At 44.9% G+C, this 12,534-nt stretch overlaps 1 protein-coding gene across 4 annotated transcripts in view; it reads left to right on the top strand.

The window, feature by feature from the left end:
* The window catches only part of LOC144509979 (rho guanine nucleotide exchange factor 10-like protein), a 217,932-nt gene that overhangs the window by 186,719 nt on the left and 18,679 nt on the right, over positions 1 to 12,534 (top strand). For all 4 annotated transcript variants that reach the window (XM_078239049.1, XM_078239050.1, XM_078239052.1 and 1 more), the window contains 2 exons: positions 6,321 to 6,475; positions 7,563 to 7,705. In XM_078239049.1, the coding sequence (XP_078095175.1) occupies positions 6,321 to 6,475; positions 7,563 to 7,705 (298 nt within the window). The remainder of the gene's footprint in view (positions 1 to 6,320; positions 6,476 to 7,562; positions 7,706 to 12,534) is intronic.

The following is a 12,534-nucleotide window of genomic DNA, read 5'->3' as shown; positions in this document are numbered from 1 at the left end:
CCCCTTCCAGCACTGGGAACAATTTCTCTCCATATCTGCTCTGCCCTGACCCTTTGTAATGTTGAGCACCTCCTATCAAATCTCCACTTTAAAGAGAATAGTCCCACCTTTGCCAATCATTTTAAAAATTCATTCATGGGACATAGGTGTTGCTGGCTGGCCAGCATTTATTGCCCATCCCGAGTTGCCCTTGAGAAGGTGGTGGTGAGCTGCCTTCTTGAAACGCTGCAGTCCACATGCTGTGGGTTGACCCACAATGCCGTTAGGATTCTGACGCAGCGATTGCGAAGGAACAGCGATATATTTCCAAGGCAGGATGGTGAGTGGCTTGGAGGGGAACCTGCAGGTGGTGGTGTTCCCGTCTATCCATGAAACTAAACACTCTCGTGCACCAAATCAGTATTGAAAATCCTTTCTGCGCCCTCTCGAATGTTTTAACTTGCTTCAATATGTGTGGCGCCCAGAATTGGACACTGCTGCAAATCAGTGTTTTTATTTAAAAGCTCACCATAACTTCCTTGCTTTTGTACTCTGCCTCTGTTTGTGAAGCCAAGGATCCTATATGGTTTATTAACCACTTTCTCAGCTCCTGTCCTGCCACCTTCAGAGATTTCTGCTGATATCCCCAGGTTTCTCCGTTCCTGCACTCCTTCCGTTTAGACCTGCAGTCTTTCTATTTTATATTGCCTCTCCTCTTCCTACCAAAATCTATTACCCCACACTGCTCTGCGTTAAACTTAATCTGTCATGTGTCCACCCATTCCTGTCCATAAACTATTCTTCTCGCCGTTCACAAGACTTCCAAGTTTTGAGTCATCTGTGAATTTTGAAGTCATTCTCACAGCTCGGTCATTAATACAGATCAGGAAAAGCGGTGCTCTGTGTACTGAACCTTGAGGAACACCACTCTACACCTTTCTCCAGTCCAATCAATAATCGTTCATCAGTACTCTGTTTCCTGTCTCTCAGCTAACTTTATGTCCATGCTTCCACTGCATCTTCTAACCCACGGGCTTTAACTTTGCTGACAAGTCTGTTACGTGTCTTGTCAAACATTTTTTTTCAAATCCCTAATGATATGTTAAATAGTGCTGAAAAGAGACTTTTCTTTATCAAAGCTTTGTCTCGCACTCATCAGGACATTCGCAAGAATTCAATGCAAGGGAAATCAAATTTATGCTGTCTTGAGGAGAATGCTGATTGGTAGAGATGTTGCTATGGCAAATGCACCAGTTGATGGTGACTGACAATTAACTGCCAAGCATTGTTCAAAATTTAAACTAAGCAGCTTGACTCTGGTCAAGTCTTTGCCCTGAGGAATGAACCAACTAATGGCTGTCACTTATTTTGTATTGTGTAAACAGGCACAATGTGTGTGCATGCTCTTTCTGTCTGCAAAGAACAGAGCCGTGTGTATATTATATGTAGCTTCCAGTACATGCAAATGCGGCACACTGAGCTCAACTGGCAATCATAAATTGGTTGTCAGCATCGTTCTAAGGATTGTTTAGCAAGTGTCTAATCGTAGAATCACATCTAATGTTGGATATTGTTGAGTTTTGCAAGCACAGGGTGCTTGGGTATAGCCGGTACCTTGCCTGTTGTGAACAGAATAATGTGCTGTTTGATATGGTCTGCCAGTCTTTGGGGCGCATTGCCTCCGTACCCAGCATCCCAATAACACTGAAGCTCACATACCATATCACTCATTTAGTGTTAATGTAAGTCTTACTTGTGATTAATAAATTAACTTTAACTTAGTCAGAACGTCTTTTTGGCTTGATGGCAGTATCCTGTCAGTGGCGAATACCACTCGAGTTCCTACTAGCTTCACATTGCTGAAACCTTTGAGATACCACTCACTTCCAGGGTAATCAGAGGTAGACTAGGTACTTTTCAGGGCCCCAAGTGAGGGCCTTAGGCCTGTTTAAGAGATGCACGAAACTAGGGGCCACCATTTGAAAATGAGGGATCAATTAAGACTGAGATGAGGGGATAATTTTTCTCTTGAGGATCCATGACTCTCTGTAATTCTTCCTCAAAAAGCAGTGGAAGCTGTGTCTTTGAATATTTTTGAGGCAGAACCAGATAGATAATTAACGAGAAGCTGAAAGGTTAATGGGGGTAGGCAGGAATGTGAGATTGATGGTGGCACAGTGGTTAGCTGCCTCAGGGGGACCCGGGTTCGATTCCGGCTTCGGGTCACTGTCTGTGTGGAGTTTGCACATTCTCCCTGTATCTGCGTGGGTTTCCTCCGCGTGCTCTGATTTCCCCCCACACTCCAAAGATGCGTGGGTTAGGTGGATTGGCCATGCTAAATTACCCCATAGTGTCAGAGGGATTAGCAGGGTAAATATGTGGGATTACGGGGATTGGGCCTGGGTGCGATTATTGTCCGTGCAGGCTCGATGGGCCGAATGGTCGCCTCCTGCACTGTAGGGATTCTACGAATCAGATCAGCTATGACGTTACAGAATGGCAGAGCAGGCTCGAGGGGCCAAATGGCCTACCCTGCTCCTAATTCGTATGGATAGCATGAAATGATCTGATCAGGGTAGTCATTACCCTACAGGTTACCTTTGTGTCATATTTCACACTACCATTCAGCGTACACGCAGATATTGGGTGACTAGGACTTGATCTGATTTAGGATATCGGTGACTAACTCTGCATTCACTCTTCTGATGTCAAATCAGTTGTCCCGAGTGGCCATTATATATGTGATCAAGCAGCGAGTGTCGACAGATTCTGAAAAGTGGGGTATCAGTATTGAGCCTTGTTTTGTGTACTGAGGGTGGCGTGCCCCCACTGTTGGGGATGCCATTTTTTTGGCGTCTGACAAACCATAGTCCTCTGTCCTTTTCAAGGCGTACGTACCCTGACACTAGTTCGGAGAAGAAAGGAGTTCCTCCAGTGTCCTGACCAATATTTACTACTCCACCAGTACCTAAAAACAGCTTATCTAATGATCACTTTGCAGTGTGTGAGACCTTGCTGTGTGTAAATTGGGTTTCCTATGTTACGACACTTCCAATGGACTGCATTGATCGTAATGTGTCTGGGACATCCTAAGGCCATGAAAGGCACCATATAAATGCTCATGAATGCTTATTCTCCCGCAGAAGGGATTAAAGAACAATGAGCAGAAACCATGTACTGCGCTTGGCTTGAGGTTGCTCCTTCTGGGGAGACCAAGGTCCAGCTTCCCAACTGAGTTTTACTAACTCTTCCCTCACCAAAGATTGGGTTTGTGCTCCGTTTGACACAGTACCGCAATAGCTGGATGTGTACTTAGATTCAGGTTAGATAAGAGAGGAACCGTAATGCTATTTTTCCAGAAGTAGTCCTCTTTTATTAAAGGAAATGGAAGCTGATCTGCCTGAGGGGAAATGGTATTTCTATTTATTCCTCAATGTACACTAGCAATCCCAGTGCAGTGCTGAAGAAGTTCGGCACTGTCGAAAGTGCCAGCTTTTCTGCTGAGATATTAAACCCAGGTCCATTCTGCCTGCTTGACCGGATGTAAAAAAAAGTAACAAACCACTGGTGCAGTTTGGAAGAAGAGCAAGGGAGATATCGCCGGTGTCCTGGGCAATTTTTATTCCAGTCAGCATCAGGGAAAAAAAACAGATTTTTCCAGCTGTTATCACATTGCTGTTTGTGGGAGCTCTGTGCACCAATTGGCTGCTGCGTTTCCCACAATTAGAACAGTGACCACACTTCAAAAATCTTCATTGGCTGCAATGTGCTTTGTGGACATGAAAGGTGCCACATAAATGCCAGCACTTCTGTATTCCGTTAACGGGGCTGGACATGAGGTTAAAAAAGCATACGGGCTTTATAAGTAGCAGCAGAAGAGCGCAAGTGTAATGAGGTGCTGTGGAAGGAGAGGCAATCGCTTGAGAATTGGCACATTTCTGAAAAAATATATATCGCAGGACTACAAAGGCAGGGGAGTAGGACGGGTGGAATTACTTTAGCAAAGAGCTCACACCGACATGAGGGGCCAAATGGCCGCCTCCCTGTGTTTATAACCTTTTTATGATCGTTCCTCGATTCTGTTCAGTACTGATTAGCTAGTCATTTTCAACCCCACTGATGAAATTACGATGAAAACAAAATACAGTAAAAATTGACAGTTACAGACAATATAGAAATAATAAATATTGTGAACTTATGAACTCACCTGTGTCCTGTAGAGGCATCCATACATTGATCCCTTTGGACTGATCTGCCAGTAACATTATCCAAGCATTGACATTCCTCTGGCATTTTGCCCAGGCCAATGGTGATTGTTGGGAGTATATTTATTGACACTAAAGGAAATGTGGAGACCTGGCATTCAAAAAATAAATAAATCACTGGAATTTCTTGGGAGGGTGGAAAGGAACCAGTAAATATTTTAAGTGGAGCATTTAATTCTCAATATTAACCTCTCAAAATGCTGAGAAATAGCTGTGCTTTTTTTTAACATCAGTTTGCTGACATTCCCTTCCTAACAGCACTGCGGGTGTACCTACATCACCGGGACTGCAGCAGTTCAAGAAGGCGGCTCACCGCCACCTTCTCGAGGGCGCTTGCAGATGTGGCAAACCATTGGTGGCCTAACCAGCGACATCCACATCCTGGGGGGGAAAAAATAAATTTAAAAGAACTTAGAATTTCTGTTTGGTTATGTTTTTTTTTTCCCCCATCTTTAACACTACAAAGCCAGTGCTCAGAATGGACCGGGCAAACTCCAAATCCATTCCTTGCTTGCTCCAAAGTTCAAATTCAAAAATCTAATTTGACAAGGGAGACAAACAAACAAAATCCAAGCTGACGAGATAAGGCATTGGGCTTGATCTGATGCTTGATCTTGGCCAAATGGCCAAGAAGTGGGGTGAAATTGTGAGCCTGTACATTTATTAGAAATCTCTAAACCAGTCTCGGTTGGAAACTATGTGTAATCTACTTGGAATTTCTGTTTCTCTGTATTGTCTGGCAGTCCCTATTTTGGGCGTGCTTGGGGCCCCTGGTATACTCCATCCCCTGACTGACCCATTTTGGTGTGCATGTTTTTGTGTACTTGCGCATGCATACCTTGTTTCTTGGTACCCAAGCTTTGCGTCCGATCCACTCCCGTTGCTGTATACTTGGGAGTTGCATTGACTCCTACTTGTGTGTGATGGAGCAGGTATGCATATATTAATGTCAACCTCTGATGTAGTAATTGGATCGGAGTGTACAGTGGATGCTGTTAGTTGGCATGCTTCATTGAAAATAAATCCGTCAGCAAAACGGACATTTCAACTTCTGAGTCTGGGGGGTTTATTTTTCAGTGGGGACTGTGAACAAAAAATGTACATCTTAATGTTATTTACTGAGAATATAGTCAACCAGTCCCTTCTGAATGAAGGATCTGCATTAATCTACAATAATTGTCCTGCTGTGATAGAAGCAAAGAAAAATGCAGGGTTTAATTGGATCCCAGTCAGACCATGAAGCAAATATATTATATTATTTATTAATTTAAAGTTTTTCCTTCCTTCATCTCTTTACGGGCTCTTGTGAAGCCACTGCCTCCTTTATTGGAATATAGTTCCATAGGCAGCAGTTGCCCCGTCCTATGTTATCTAAGTGGTGAATGTCGTCATTTATTACTTGTTTCTCATTGCCCTGTTATATTTTGGCCTTTACTTTTGTCCGTATTAATGAGTATTTGAGCAGCCTTTATCCTTACAATTACCTGCTTGATATCTCTGTTGGTGAATCCCATGTTGCCATCTACTTTGGCACTGAGTAAGCAGGGATGTTATCATGTATCTCATTGCAGTGCAATAAAGTTTATTTATTAGTGTCACAAGTAGACTTGCATTAACACTGCAATGAAGTTACTGTGAAAATCCACTAGTCGCCACACTCCGGCGCCTGTTCGGGTACACTGAGGGAGAATTTAGAATGGCCAACACACTTAACCAGTACGTCTTTTGGACTGTGGGAGGAAACCAGAGCACCTGGAGGAAAACCCACGGGGAGAACGTACAGACTCCGCACAGACAGTGACCCAAGCTGGGAATCCAACCCGGGTCCCTGGCGCTGTGAGGCAGCAGTGCTAACCAATGTGCCGCCTTCCCAGTAGAAAGAAAGAAGGAAGATTAACAGCCATTTCAGGATGGAGCAGTAGAAGAAAGTGACTTAATAGATGGCAAAAAAAATTGTCCCCTCCCAATGATTGCACAGTAATATCCTTTCTATGGTTTTCATGTGACGCAACTAGTATCTAATTTTTAGCTAACCACAAGCAAAACCCAATCAACTCCTCTTTCTTTTTTTTTCAGTGTGGTGGGATACGCAAGTGTTGACATGGCAACCCAGTGTTTGTTTATATTTAAAAGCCCCGGAGAGGTGCCCGTCGTGTGCCTCAAGCATTTGCTGAATGTCTTGCTTGCCGGCCTGCAGGATGGGACCGTCGCAATATACACCAGGACAAATGGTAAGAGAGTGGTTTTCCCAGCCCTGACCACCTGCTGTGTGAAACATGACAAAAACTTTCTGCTGGTTACTGCCGCAGATTGGTGGAGTATTTTCTTCAGATTGCGCCAGGTATCATTGAACGGGGATGACTCTTTTTGACCAATTTGGTAACCCGTGCAGGAAGCGTACTGCAGTCTTCCAAACTCTTTTTTTCCCTCATCATTTGGGGTTGTCTGACGTCCCAACTATTCAGCCAAGATCAGATTTGTGTCTCTTCAGCTTTTTGGTTTATTTTATAAATACTTGCCCATTGGCTAGCTGTTGAGGTGTCCATTAGAATGAATGGACTCACTGGACATCTGATGTGCGACATTACTCGGGGGCAGAGGTGAACACAGCCCTGCTCCCAAGCCTCTATCAGAGACTCTGTTGGAAGAGGAGTGGTCACTGCGGTTGCCTGCAATGACAATAACTACGTTTTCAAACTAGCTTTCATTGAGCGGTGATGGCCTAGTGGTATTATCACTAGACTATTAATCCAGAAACTCAGCTAATGTTCTGGGGACCCGGGTTCAAATCCCGCCCCGGCAGATGGTGGAATTTGAATTCAATAAAAAATATCTGGAATTAAAAATCTACTGATGACCATGAAGCCATTGTCGGTTGTCGGAAAAACCCATCTGATTCACTAATATCCTTTTAGAGAATGAAATCTGCTGATCTGGCCTACATGTGACTCCAGAGCCGCCACAATGTGGTTACATAGGAGCAGGAAGAGGCCATTTGGCCCTTCGAGCCTGCTCCACCATTCAACACGACCATGGCTGATCGTCCAACTCAATAGCCTAATCCTGCTTTCTCCGCATAAATAGTTTTAAATCCCTCCCATAAATAGATTTGCCCCATTAATGGTTGACTCTCACCTGCCCTAGAGATGGGCAATAAATGCTGGCAAGCCAGTGACACCCATGTCCCATGAATGAATAAAAAAAGCCACCCTTTTTATTTGTGAAGTGATGCCTCATGATGTTGGGGCTTGACTGTGTCCAGTGAATCTCGTTTTTCTCTGACTCTTGCAACGTTTCTCTTGCCCTTAATTTTTCCAGAGGGAAAATGGGAGTGGGATACTCCCCGATTGGTAAAAGTGGGGTCATCTTCAATCCGATCTCTCCTGGCAGTGGATGACACAGTGTGGGCCAGCTGTCAGAACCAGGTCACGTTGATTGACATCGCTTGCTTCACCACACGGGTATGAGTTACGCTATTACTATCAACTAATCGGCCTCCTTCCTGTTGAACATTCACGGCAGCCTTTGATTGACCTAATGCGATCTGGATTCCAACCTTTTTGCTCTTGTTATTTGATCTCGACTCTAGTGCATTTAGGTACAGTTAGAAAGTAAGCTGGTTTCCTTTTCTTAAAAAAATCCTAGTGGTTTCAAGGGGAAAGTCCCTTAAAAATTCATGTATAATATGTGGAATCTGTAGGGGTGGCGCAGTGGTTAGCACTGCCGCCTCACAGCACCAGGGGCCCGGGTTCAACTCTGGCCTCGGGTGACTGTCTGTGTGGAGCTTGCACATTCTCCCCGTGTCTGCGTGGGTTTCCTCCCACAGTCCAAAGATGTGCGGGTTCTGTTGATCGGCCATGCTAAATTGCCCCTTACTGTCCCAAGAAGTGTAGATTATGAGGATTAGCAGGGCAAATACGTGGGGTTATAGGGATAGGGGCTGAGTGGGATTGTTGTCGGTGCAGGCTCGATGGGCCAAATGGCCGTCTCCTGCGCTATAGGGATTCTATGATTCCATTCCTGATGCCATGAATCTAGAGCCCCTTATGACCCACACTTCTGTGGCAGATCAAACCAACATCTTCTAAACATGGGGGAGGGGGGGGGGGTGAAGGTACAAAACCACCTTCTGTTTAAATAACGCACTTCAGAGCTTGCTGTGAAGTAGTGAGCTATTTTTGTCTTATTCTAGGCTTATGATGCCATGCTACGTAGATTTTAAAAAAAAATCTGAATTCTTTATGTTCTTGCTAGAGAGATGCCTGCAGTTTCTCATTTAGGTTTTGGCCACTGGTTCATTGGCCATGCTGTGTCTAGGTAAACATCTGTTTGTCAGGATGGAGCTTCCTTTCAGGCGTGGGTCAGGAGGTGGCGGTTGTAATTTGCACGTTCTCCTGTGTCTGCTGGTGGAATGAAAACAGTTGCGCGGAAGCTGAATCTGGCAGTTATACCTTTCTCCTCTTCGGGATGTGAGGACTGCTGGCAAGGCCAGCATTTATTGCCCCTCCCTAATTGCCCGTGAACAGGTTAACCCTGAGTGGCTTCCTAGGCTGTTTCGGAGAGGGTTAAGAGTCACCCATGTTACTGCGAGTCTAGAACCTCCTGCAGGCCAGACTGGGGTAAGGAGAGCAAATTCCTTCTGAAGGACATCCGTGAAGCAGATGGGCTTTTATGACAATCTGGTAATACAGACCATGAAACTAATTAATCTAGAGTCATGGAGTTTTACAGCAAAGCAAAAGAGGGCCCTTCAGCCCATCATACATACACTGGCCATCAAGCCCCTATCTATTCTAATTGCATTTTCCAGCCCTTGGCCCGTAGTCTTGTATGCTGTTATACAGCATTAATTTAAACACCTTCCAAGCATTCCAGTTTAGCGAGATGAACAAGGACAGTAATCCAATTATTTCTTTATTTAACATTTTTAGTACCAACTCAAACATAAACAGTTGCAACTCATTAACTCTTTACTAAACTTTAACGCTAACTGAACATCAATTGAATTTTAACTCTTAAACTGCACTTTAATGTGGGCGGCACTGCTGCCTCACAGCTCCAGGGACCTGGGTTCAATTCCCGGCTTGGGTCACTGTCTGTGTGGAGTCTGCACGTTTTCCCCGTGTCTGCGCGGGTTTCCTCCGGCTGCTCCGGTTTCCTCCCACAGTCTGAAAGACATGCTGGTTAGGTGCATTGACCCGAACAGGCGTCGGAATGTGGCGCCGAGAGGAATTTTACATTAACACTGCAATGAAGTTACTGTAAGCCTACTTGTGACTAATAAATAAACTTTTAAAAAAACTTTAACTGAGCATCAATTTTAACTAAACATCAGCTTTAACTATTGAACTGAAAATAGATACCACCGAATTTAGGAAAACCTTGGCCAAGAAATATCCTCTATGTAGAATCTATCTTCTTATACCCTAAAGGATGCTTCAGAGAACAAGTCTTCTTGCAATGGTTGGCCTCCAAGTTATCGCTGCCAAACAAAGGACTCTCCTGTCTTTTTATCCACAATTCTCCACTTGCTTCTGGAAAATTCTCTGTCATCCAGCCAACTGTGTCACCAGCAACTGATCACATGGCTCGAACATCTAATGAAATTACTTTTGAAGGACGTCCTGATGCTTAGCTGATTTGACATGTCCCATACATAGCAGCCATAAAAACCGAAACCACACTGTCTCGGTTAATGTAAACAACTTCCCTTATCTGGGCCAACACGGGAAGCTTCAGATCACAGCTCCCAGAGCAGAGCCTCTTTACCACCTGCATCTGGTTTTAATCTATAAATTTACCAAAAATCCCAGCGTGCTTAGCGCTCAGCCAGAACAGCCATTTTAAAGCCACCATTGTCATTAATGTTGTTAAATCATTGTTGAAGCCGTTCTTTCTCCATGCACAATGCCATGGTGTGGTATTATATCCAGCACTTCATTCCAGATTTATTTATTAATTGAATTAAAATGCCCCCAGCTGCCGTGAAGGGGTTTGAACGCATGCCTCCAGTGCTTTAGTCTGGGCCTCTGGATTCGGGCATGTACCTTGCCAAAGGAAAGGTTTGTTGTTGCAACTCATTAACCAAGGAGAAGGGCCGAGGCAATATCAATGACTACACTGGTGACAGTAATCTGTATGTTGGTGCCTATGATTTTCACTGAGCTATTTACATACTGACTATAAAGTGCATAAGAGCAGCTGGTGGAATTTAAATTCAATTAATAAAAAGAAGCAAAGACTGGCATACAAAGCTGATCTCGGTAATTGTGACCATGACAACCATCATTGATTGTTTGGGGAAAAAAAACCCATCTGGTTCACTAATGTCCTTAAGGGAAGGAGGCCTGCCATCCTTAACCTGGTCTGGCCTACATGTGACTCCAGGGCCACAGCAATGTGGTTGACTCTTAAGGTGTGCTGGTTAGGTGCATCGGCCATGCTAGATTCTCCCTCAGTGTACCCGAACAGGCGCTGGAGTGTGGCGACTTGGGGATTTTCACAGTAACTTCATTGCAGTGTTAATGTAAGCCAACTGTAACTCTAATAAATAAACTTAATAAAGTTAAACTTAACTGCTCCCCGAAATGGCCAAGTAAACCACTCCATTAAAGGGCAAATAGGGATGGGTGACAAATACTAGCCATGCAAGCGACGGCCACATCCCAAAAGAATAAACAAAGGAATGTGATGTCATCATAGAAACCCTACAGTCCAGAAGGAAGCCATTCGGCCCATCGGGTCTGCACCGACCACAATCCCACCCAGGCCCCACCCCCATATCCCTACATATTTACCCGCTAATCCCTCTAATCTACGTATCTCAGGGCACTAAAGGCAATTTTTAGCATTGCCAATCAACCTAACCCGCACATCTTTGGACTGTGGGAGGAAACCAGAGCACCTGGAGGAAACCCATGCAGTCACGAGGAGAATGTGTGGAGTTTTGCACAGACAGTGACCCAAGCTGGGAATTGAACCCAGGTCCCTGGAGCTGTGAAGCAGCAGTGCTAACCACTGTGCCTCCGTGCCGCCCTAAGTTGACCGAGATGTTTGAGTTAATGCAAGCTTGACAAAAGTGGGAGAGATGATGTGACGGAACAAAGTAATACACTCTAACCTCTCCAGTCGGGAATGTTTGGGACCAAGTCATTTCCGGATTATCGAATGTCTAACCACAGCAGGCGAACCGCAAAATGCTGTTGATGTAAATATTTACCTGAAACATATAACAGGGACAAAACGATAATAGAAGTTATTTTACTTATCCACATACAATGACCGGAATTTTACCGCCCCGCCCGCCACCGGAGTCGGAACGGGCGAGGGGCGGACAATGGAAAGATCCATTAACCTCGGGCGGGATTTTACGGTTTCGGACAGGCGAGGTCGTAAAATCCCGCCCAGTATCTTCACGTTTCCACTCCGAGCGCTCTGCTCAACGGATGCTGGTCCTAAAATTCCTACAGTGCAGAGGGAGGCCATTCGGCCCATCGAGCCTACACCGACAACATCCCACACAGGTCCTATCCCTGTAACCTCTCATATTCTCCCCCTACTAATCCCCCTGACATCCCCTTAACACTAAGGGGCAATTTAGCATGGCCAATTGACCTAACCCGCACATCTTTGGACTATGGGAGGAAACCGGAGCAGCCGCAGGAAACCCACGCAAACACGGGGAAAATGTACCCAAGTGTACCACTTGTACACTTGAGAATGTGTACCAAACTCCACCCGAGCCAGGAATCGAACCCGGGTTCCTGGCTCTGTGAGGCAGCAGTGCTAACCACTGTGCCACCGTGCCGTCCCCTCAAAACATTTCTGGAAAACTTGGCACTTCTGAACAATAGATTTCCAGACCCGGAGAGGTTACAGTGCAGCTGGGTCATGTTTAACTGGGCTGTGAATCATAGGGGAAAGGAGACAGAGGGACTTGTAACAATCTTGAGGATCAGAGAGAATGGGTTGGAAATTGGTGGTGATTACACTTCTAAGGACTGCAGGGAGACAGGAAAGAGTGCGTAGGATGCTGCATCTTGGATCATGAGGGACATATTCTGAAGAACACAGTAGTAATATCGATAGAATATAGAGTAGAAGCTGTGGGGGGAGGTGTGAAGAGGGAGGAGAATGTTTTAATTTGATCGATCGACTACTAAAGTATCTGATGCCTGCAATCTGTCTCACTTTTGACATGAAAATAAAAAGGTGTGCATGTTACGTGTGTGTAGCTGTTCCCGACTATCGAACCAGAAGCTTTTTATTTGTAGGCACAGTCCCTATCCGC

This window comes from Mustelus asterias, chromosome 22 (assembly GCF_964213995.1).
Source record: "Mustelus asterias chromosome 22, sMusAst1.hap1.1, whole genome shotgun sequence".
NCBI lineage: Eukaryota > Metazoa > Chordata > Chondrichthyes > Carcharhiniformes > Triakidae > Mustelus > Mustelus asterias.
Note: the sequence above shows the minus strand (reverse complement) of the source record. Positions and strands in the feature narration are given on the sequence as shown.